Source organism: Salmo salar, chromosome ssa11, assembly GCF_905237065.1.
Source record: "Salmo salar chromosome ssa11, Ssal_v3.1, whole genome shotgun sequence".
Lineage (NCBI taxonomy): Eukaryota > Metazoa > Chordata > Actinopteri > Salmoniformes > Salmonidae > Salmo > Salmo salar.
The window spans coordinates 80,694,683-80,703,362 of record NC_059452.1 but is presented as its reverse complement, the minus strand read 5'-3'; the positions used below and the strand labels follow the sequence as shown (position 1 = coordinate 80,703,362).

Below are 8,680 nucleotides of genomic sequence, written 5' to 3'. Positions count from 1 at the left end.
CTTGCCCAGGCCCTGCAAACATACAATGTTTAATGCATAAAAAATATATATATTTTGTCTGCTCTATTCATATATCTCTCTTGCTCTTGTCTGATAGTCCTCAGACCTCACCTGTTAGATTGCCTTGTAGATTGATGGAGTCTATATAGAGAATGGACTCTCTTCTGTTTGCAAATAATATTTTCAGGCGTCATCTTTCCAAAGTCTTGATCTGAGCTGGCTATAGGTCCCTCTCACTAGGATTTTAAAGGATACAACATTTTGTTACAGTAACTACTGGGTTGTGACTTGTTAAATTGGCTGAGATCACATTAGGGACTTATATGTTCTTATTGTGGTCATGCGAACCCATTAGATCTCATTAGATTACACACTCCAGTCTGACCGTGTATTACTGAACTCTCCACTAGTTACCTATGCCCCTGTCCTCACTGTGTATGACCTCTCTGAATACTAGTAGGATCAACAAGTACCTGCTGACATCTTTTTCTGTTTGTTATTCACATTATACATCCCTGATGGAGGGAGAAGGTGTTATTTACTTTCCCTGAAGGAGAGGGAGAAGGTGTTATTTACTTTCCCTGAAGGAGAGGGAGAAGGTGTTATTTACGTTCCCTGAAGGAGAGACAGAAGGTGTTATTTACTTTCCCTGAAGGAGAGGGAGAAGGTGTTATTTACGTTCCCTGAAGGAGAGACAGAAGGTGTTATTTACTTTCCCTGAAGGAGAGACAGAAGGTGTTATTTACTTTCCCTGAAGGAGAGGGAGAAGGTGTTATTTACGTTCCCTGAAGGAGAGACAGAAGGTGTTATTTACGTTCCCTGAAGGAGAGACAGAAGGTGTTATTTACTTTCCCTGAAGGAGAGACAGAAGGTGTTATTTACGTTCCCTGAAGGAGAGGGAGAAGGTGTTATTTACTTTCCCTGAAGGAGAGACAGAAGGTGTTATTTACGTTCCCTGAAGGAGAGACAGAAGGTGTTATTTACTTTCCCTGAAGGAGAGACAGAAGGTGTTATTTACGTTCCCTGAAGGAGAGGGAGAAGGTGTTATTTACTTTCCCTGAAGGAGAGACAGAAGGTGTTATTTACGTTCCCTGAAGGAGAGGGAGAAGGTGTTATTTACTTTCCCTGAAGGAGAGACAGAAGGTGTTATTTACGTTCCCTGAAGGAGAGGGAGAAGGTGTTATTTACGTTCCCTGAAGGAGAGGGAGAAGGTGTTATTTACATTCCCTGAAGGAGAGACAGAAGGTGTTATTTACTTTCCCTGAAGGAGAGGGAGAAGGTGTTATTTACTTTCCCTGAAGGAGAGACAGAAGGTGTTATTTACGTTCCCTGAAGGAGAGGGAGAAGGTGTTATTTACGTTCCCTGAAGGAGAGGGAGAAGGTGTTATTTACGTTCCCTGAAGGAGAGGGAGAAGGTGTTATTTACGTTCCCTGAAGGAGAGGGAGAAGGTGTTATTTACGTTCCCTGAAGGAGAGGGAGAAGGTGTTATTTACGTTCCCTGAAGGAGAGGGAGAAGGTGTTATTTACGTTCCCTGAAGGAGAGGGAGAAGGTGTTATTTACGTTCCCTGAAGGAGAGGGAGAAGGTGTTATTTACTTTCCCTGAAGGAGAGGGAGAAGGTGTTATTTACTTTCCCTGAAGGAGAGGGAGAAGGTGTTATTTACGTTCCCTGAAGGAGAGACAGAAGGTGTTATTTACTTTCCCTGAAGGAGAGACAGAAGGTGTTATTTACTTTCCCTGATGGAGAGAGAGAAGGTGTTATTAGCTTTCCCTGATGGAGAGAGAGAAGGTGTTATTAGCTTTCCCTGATGGAGAGAGAGAAGGTGTTATTAGCTTTCCCTGATGGAGAGAGAGAAGGTGTTATTAGCTTTCCCTGATGGAGAGAGAGAAGGTGTTATTAGCTTTCCCTGATGGAGAGAGAGAAGGTGTTATTAGCTTTCCCTGATGGAGAGAGAGAAGGTGTTATTAGCTTTCCCTGATGGAGAGAGAGAAGGTGTTATTAGCTTTCCCTGATGGAGAGAGAGAAGGTGTTATTAGCTTTCCCTGGTGAAGAGGAAGGTGTTATTAGCTTTCCCTGGTGAAGAGGAAGGTGTTATTAGCTTTCCCTGGTGGAGAGGAAGGTGTTATTAGCTTTCCCTGGTGGAGAGGAAGGTGTTATTAGCTTTCCCTGGTGGAGAGGAAGGTGTTATTAGCTTTCCCTGAGGGAGAAGGTGTTATTAGCTTTCCCTGGTGAAGAGGAAGGTGTTATTAGCTTTCCCTGAGGGAGAAGGTGTTATTAGCTTTCCCTGGTGAAGAGGAAGGTGTTATTAGCTTTCCCTGGTGAAGAGGAAGGTGTTATTAGCTTTCCCTGGTGGAGAGGAAGGTGTTATTAGCTTTCCCTGAGGGAGAAGGTGTTATTAGCTTTCCCTGAGGGAGAAGGTGTTATTAGCTTTCCCTGAGGGAGAAGGTGTTATTAGCTTTCCCTGAGGGAGAAGGTGTTATTAGCTTTCCCTGAGGGAGAAGGTGTTATTAGCTTTCCCTGAGGGAGAAGGTGTTATTAGCTTTCACATTAATGAGTTACTGTTTGTATTTCTCCTCCCATCGCTGTTTTTCTTTTCCTTCAATTCTCCCTCCCTCCCCCTCTTTTTTTTCTTCTTTCGATGCATGCGTGCACGTCAGAGTCGAAACCAGGAGCTGGCAGCCGCGCTGGACTCCAGCAACCTAACAAACAATCAGCTCAATACCAAGCTAGACCGGCTGGTAAGAGTGTGTGCTCGTGGGAGTTTGGCGTTCTGCCTTGTGTGGCAAATAACCCCTGACAGCCCCCATAGCAAGACTGACTGGCCACAGATTGACTAGCCAATGATTAACACCCTGGATAAACAGCAGCTGCGCTGAGTGGTAGCACAGTCAGCCAGTTGGTCATGTCATGTACTGTTTTGTTTATTCACCTCACAAATAATTTCATTGCACTGCCCTGTTCCCATTGGTAACTGCCAAGCTTTTACATGCTCACCAAGATGGACACGCTGAATGACATGAGGGAGTGTTTAGACCAACTGCATTGATATTTCTTCTGGAGCCATCTTGCTAACAGCTAACCGTTGCTAACCCCGCTGGCTAGGCTAATACGCTGCTGTGCTTGTCTTGAGTGTGCGAGGGAGGTTCCGTGGTGCTCAACAGGGATTTAGCTCTTGAAGAGTGAAAGGAGATGACATCGTATAGGGTTAGATGGGTGACTTACTGGAGATGTTGGGGTGGTGGTTTGAAGTCTATGAGGTGGGGATGATGATGATGTCATGGATTCTTCCTCTGTCCTGTTTTGTCTGACAGACCGAGCAATCTCAGGAGCTCACAGATCAGCTGCAAAAGGTGAGCAGAACAAGGAAGACTCTCATTCTCTCTGGCTCCTCCTCAGTGGACAATGACAGGATGTTTTCTGTGTGCTTTCTTTGATCAGGAGCGAAGAGAGTTTGAACAGAAGTGTGTGAAGGAGCAAGGAGCAATGCGGGAACAGCTACAGGTACACACACACACACACACACACACACACACACATACAGAAGAAGGAACTTCTTCAAGGTTTTTCATTCCCTCAGAGCACTTCTCTGAATCCATTTGAAGACCTTTGAAAGCAATTGTCAAATGTTCACTCTGCAGCTCCAGATGTGTGCTATGTATCTGCCTTAGGGGTCAGCAAACCATGCTGTTCCCTTTTTACCCAGGGATGCGTGCACTGATACACTGAATACTGTCTCATCATTGCAAATGAAACAAAGCTTGATTTGTATCCAATATTTACAAACGGTATCATGCGAGGCTTCAATAACTGCTCTGTCTGTCTCCCGCTCTGTCTGTCTCCCGCTCTGTCTGTCTCCCGCTCTGTCTGTCTCCCGCTCTGTCTGTCTCCCGCTCTGTCTGTCTCCCGCTCTGTCTGTCTCCCGCTCTGTCTGTCTCTCGCTCTGTCTTTGTCTGTCCGTCCTCTCCCCCAGGTCCACATTCAGACCATCGGCATCCTGGTGTCAGAGAAATCAGAGCTGCAGACCGCTCTGTCGTACACACAGCAGGCTGCCCGCCAGAAAACAGGTGTGTGTGTGTGTGTGTAGCCTGTGTGAGAAAGAGAGAGCGTTTAATCGTCCAAGTCTGTGTTGATGTGTCTATGAATGTGAACGTGTTCAGTAATGTGATATATTGTGGTGTGTGTTCAGAGGAGGTGAGAGAGTCTATTTGTGTTAGTGCTCACTAAGCGTGTGTGTGTGTTTCATTCAGGGGAGGCTGAGGAGCTGAGTAACCGTCTCCAGGCCACCAAACAGAGAGTCTCTGAGCTGGAGAGAACCCTGTCCTCTGTCTCCACACAACAGAAACAGTTTGACAAGGTAACACACACACACACACACACACACAAACCGTTTGAGAAGGCAACCTGCTGTAGTCATACACTGAAGACCGTTTGAGGAGGTAGTCTGCACGCTAGACTGATATTGCTACAGTTGAATGCTATGACCCATGACTATCGACTTGAGCTTTGCGGTAATGTCTAACAAATGATTGATGTTCTCTTGTATGTGCAGCATAACAAAGAGCTAGAGAAAGAGAGAGACAACCTGAGGCTGGAGGTGTACAGACTAAAGTAAGTCTTACCCTGAGTATGCTGACATTCTTCTCAATGGCTGGCCTTTCCTGGTTTGATTTGTGGACTCGGTAGGGAAAGGAATATGGTGGAAACCACACCTAGTCAGTTTGGGTGATTGTGATACATGGAGAGAGATGCCTGTCGTCTGAGGCGAGGTAAATCAGAGGCTCTTTGTGTGTGTGTGTGTGTGCACGTTCCTAGCTGACCCTCTGTCTCTGTGCAGTAGTGTGAGTGAGGAGGGGAGGCAGCAGAGTTCAGAGCTGTCAGAGCAGCTCAAGCTGAGGGTGAGCGAGAACAACGCTATGAGACTGGACCTGGACGAGCTGCGTAAGAGACTGGAGATGACTGACGACATGCTGCAACAGGTAGGTATACACACACACACACACACACACACACACACACACACACACGGTCTCTCTCTCACTTAATCACTCACATACACACAATTTGTTCTGCAGTTGTTCAATTCATTCTTTTTATTCCTAGTTTTCCAGTCAGTCAGGGCCTCCCAGTGCCAACCAGCAGATGCACTTACTACTGGAGGAGAAACTACAGATTGAGGCACACACTGCTCAGGTGTGTGTGTGTGTTTTAGGGTTGAATACTTTCCCAGTATTTTATAAATGTTCCATCCTGAAGATAAATCACTTGACCCGGTATTTCCCGCCACCAGAAGTGTCATTCAAAAGCATTATAAAGCATTGGGCTCCCGAGTGGCGCAGTGGTTTAAGGCACTGCATCTCAGTGCTGGAGGCGTCACTACAGACACCCTGGTTCGAATCCAGGTTGTATCACAACCGGCTGTGATTGGGAGTCCCGTAGGGCGGCCACAATTGGCCCAGCGTCGTCCGGGTTTAGTCATTTGTAGGCCATCATTGTAAATAAGAATTTGTTCTTAACTGACTTGCCTAGTTAAATAAAGGTTCAATTTTAAAAAATTCAATATAAATAGGCCTATGTGTTTATTTGATTAGAGCTTTGGTTGAAAATTCAAGCCTGATGAGCCATACATTAAAGACATTTAATGAGCCCAAGGTTAAAAAGCCCAAATGATTGTGATCCAATACATACAGTGCATTCGGAAAGTATTCAGACCCCTTGACTTTTTCCACATTTTGTTACGTTACAGCCTTATTCTAAAATTGATTAAATCGTTTTTTCGCCTCCACAATACCCTATAATAACAAAGCACAAACAGGTTTTTAGAAATGTTTGTGTATATTTACTGTATATCAGTGTATATCATTTTTTTTGTCTTTTTTTTATATCACATTTTACATAAGTATTCAGACCCTTTACTCAGTAATTTGTTGAAGCACCTTTGGCAGCGATTACAGCCTCGAGTCTTCTTGGGTATGACCCTACAAGCTTGGAACACCTGTGTTTGGCGAGTTTCTCCCATTCTTCTCTGCAGATCCTCACAAGCTCTGTCAGGTTGGATGGGGAGCATTGCTGCACAGCTATTTTCAGGTCTCTCCAGAGATGTTTGATCGGGTTTAAGTCCGGGCTCTGGCTGGGCCACTCAAGGACATTCAGAGACTTGTCCTGAAGCCACTCCTGCGTTGTCTTGGCTGTGTGCTTAGGGTCGTTGTCCTGTTGGAAGGTGAACCTTCGTCCCAGTCTGAGGTACCGAGCGCTCTGGAGCAGGTTTTCATCAAGGATCTCTGTACATTGCTCTGTTCATCTTTCCCTCGATCCTGACTAGTCTCCCAGTCCCTGCCGCTGAAAAACATCCACACAGCATGATGCTGCCACCACCATGCTTCAACCACCATGCTTCACTGTAGGGATGGTGCCAGGTTTCCTCCAGACGTGACGCTTGGCATTCAGGCCAGTAAGTCAATTTTGGTTTCATCAGACCAGAGAATCTTGTTTCTCATGGTCTGCGTCCTTCAGGTGCCTTTTGGCAAACTCTAATCGGGCTGTCATGTACCTTTTACTAAGGAGCGGCTTCCGTCTGGCCGCTCTACCGTAAAGGCCTGATTGGTGGAGTGCTGCAGAGATGGTTGTCTTTTTGGAAGTTTCTCCCATCTCCACTGAAGAACTCTGGACCTCTGTCAGAGTGAAGTTCTTAGGCGCCTCCCTGACCAAGTCCCTTCTTCCCCGATTGCTCAGTTTGGCCGGGCAGCCAGCTCTAGGAAAAGTCTTGGTGGTTCCAAACTTCTTCCATTTAAGAATGATGGAGTCCACTGAGGGGACCTTCAATGCTGTAGACATTTTATGGTACCCTTCCCCAGATCTGTGCCTCGATTAAAATCCTCTCTCGGAGATATATATATATATATCTCTTTTTCATCTATTTTACAATAAGGTTGTAACCTAACAAAATATGGCAACTTTCAAGGGGTCTGAATACTTTCCGAATGCACTGTAGCTCTACATGCATTGTGATCTGCGCCCCACCCTGAGATGGGCTGTCTGTCCCCACCCTGAGATGGGCTGTCTGTCCACACCCTGAGCGTTGATGATTCAGAGGATCCAGATTTAGACATGGCATATAATTTAACAGTTCCATTTTCACGCATGCTGTAATTTATTATGATGTACCGGTCAATACACACAGTTATTTATCCTGGGGAAAAGGGAGTGGTTGTGACCGGTAAATCTCGGTAAACGGGTTCCCGTCATTCAACCCTAGTGTGTGTGTGTGCCTCTCTTTAAAGTTTTGACTGCCACGCCATTGTGTTAAAGGTCTCTTTTGGTGTCATCTGTAGTTAATGGAGTCGGTGGCCCAGCTGCAGACAGAGAGAGACCGCTACGCTGAGCAGATCCAGGAGGAGGGACGAGTATGGAAGGACAAGACGGAGCAGCTGCTCTCTCAGGTACACTATGCTACCACCCCATTAGCACAGCCTGTAGAGGCGGCACAGCCCTGGACGGAACGCTATAAATACCTAGTCACTTTAAGGTTGAGTTGTTTGACGTGTGTCCTGTGCAGGTGACACTAGTAGCAGAGGAGAGGGACAGGAGCATCAGTCAGATCCAGGAGCTTGAAGCCCACATCACAGACCTGAAGCACACTGCAGGTGAGACACACAGCTACCCTCCTCGGTTTGCACATCAATGGTTCTCAAAAAGACCAGCTTACTGCGTTGAACCTCCCCATCCTGTCAATCATTATCATTAAAAGATTTGCATTGCCGTAAGGACTCTCCTCTCCTCCTCAGCCCTTTTGTCCCAGGAGAGAGAGGCCCAGACAGAGCCCCAGCCGTCAGGGCCCTCGGAGAGTGAACTGGCCCTCCAGGAGGCCCTCGGCAGCCTGCAGCAGGAGAGAGACTCGCTCAACTCACAGTTCCAAGCCCAGGTGATGACCACACACACACACACACACACACACACACACACACTGCCAGGCAATAATAACAGACACTGTGTGTGTCACACTCCTCAGTGAAGTTGCACTCTGAACACTGTCTCAAGCCATAGACTGATAAGATGAATTATGGGGTGGGTTGGTGCTGGGCTAGAACGAAATCCTGCACACCCTGTCCATCCCTGTTTTGTCTCACAAGTGAAAACCTACTGTTCTCCGGCCTCCCTTCTCTCTTTATAGCTGCGTGACAACGAGCAGCTGAGTCGCATGTGCTCGGAGCAGGAGTCCCGTCTCTCGGAGCTGGAGCGCCATGCGGCGCTCGGGGCTGAGGATGCAGAGGACCGCAGGCGCATGCTGGAGGACGTGCAGAGTGACAAGGCCACCATCAGCCGCGCCCTGGCCCAGAACCGCACCCTTAAAGACCAACTGGCTGAGTTGCAGAACGGCTTTGTCAAACTGGTAAAGAGGAGTGGTACCTTTTTTACTCTCCTGTTTACTTATGTGAAGTAATCACTGATCTGCCAGGTTTTATTTGTGTTTAAACATGGAATATGTGGAAACGTATCTTCAGTTATCCAGCCACATTCAGACCGGTGGTGACCTCATGAATGTTTTGAATGTCTCTGTGGTTCTAGACCAATGAGAACATGGAGCTGACCACTGCTCTGCAGTCAGAGCATCACGTGAAGAAGGAGCTGGGACGCAGGATGGGACAACTACAGGAGGACCTGCACAGTGTCAAGGAGCAGGTA

General features: G+C 46.8%; 1 protein-coding gene across 13 annotated transcripts in view; it reads left to right on the top strand.

Moving 5' to 3' along the window:
* Nucleotides 1-8,680, top strand: part of LOC106563273 (golgin subfamily A member 2) — a 37,726-nt gene that overhangs the window by 20,104 nt on the left and 8,942 nt on the right. For 10 of the 13 annotated variants that reach the window (XM_014128726.2, XM_045689973.1, XM_045689971.1 and 7 more), the window contains 13 exons: nucleotides 2,659-2,739; nucleotides 3,313-3,351; nucleotides 3,440-3,502; nucleotides 3,972-4,065; nucleotides 4,249-4,355; nucleotides 4,551-4,609; nucleotides 4,836-4,977; nucleotides 5,102-5,191; nucleotides 7,330-7,437; nucleotides 7,554-7,641; nucleotides 7,783-7,919; nucleotides 8,169-8,387; nucleotides 8,564-8,677. In XM_014128726.2, coding sequence (XP_013984201.1) covers nucleotides 2,659-2,739; nucleotides 3,313-3,351; nucleotides 3,440-3,502; nucleotides 3,972-4,065; nucleotides 4,249-4,355; nucleotides 4,551-4,609; nucleotides 4,836-4,977; nucleotides 5,102-5,191; nucleotides 7,330-7,437; nucleotides 7,554-7,641; nucleotides 7,783-7,919; nucleotides 8,169-8,387; nucleotides 8,564-8,677 — 1,341 coding nt within the window. The remainder of the gene's footprint in view (nucleotides 1-2,658; nucleotides 2,740-3,312; nucleotides 3,352-3,439; nucleotides 3,503-3,971; nucleotides 4,066-4,248; nucleotides 4,356-4,550; nucleotides 4,610-4,835; nucleotides 4,978-5,101; nucleotides 5,192-7,329; nucleotides 7,438-7,553; nucleotides 7,642-7,782; nucleotides 7,920-8,168; nucleotides 8,388-8,563; nucleotides 8,678-8,680) is intronic. The other 3 variants (XM_045689976.1, XM_045689979.1, XM_045689980.1) reach the window with 1 other exon arrangement.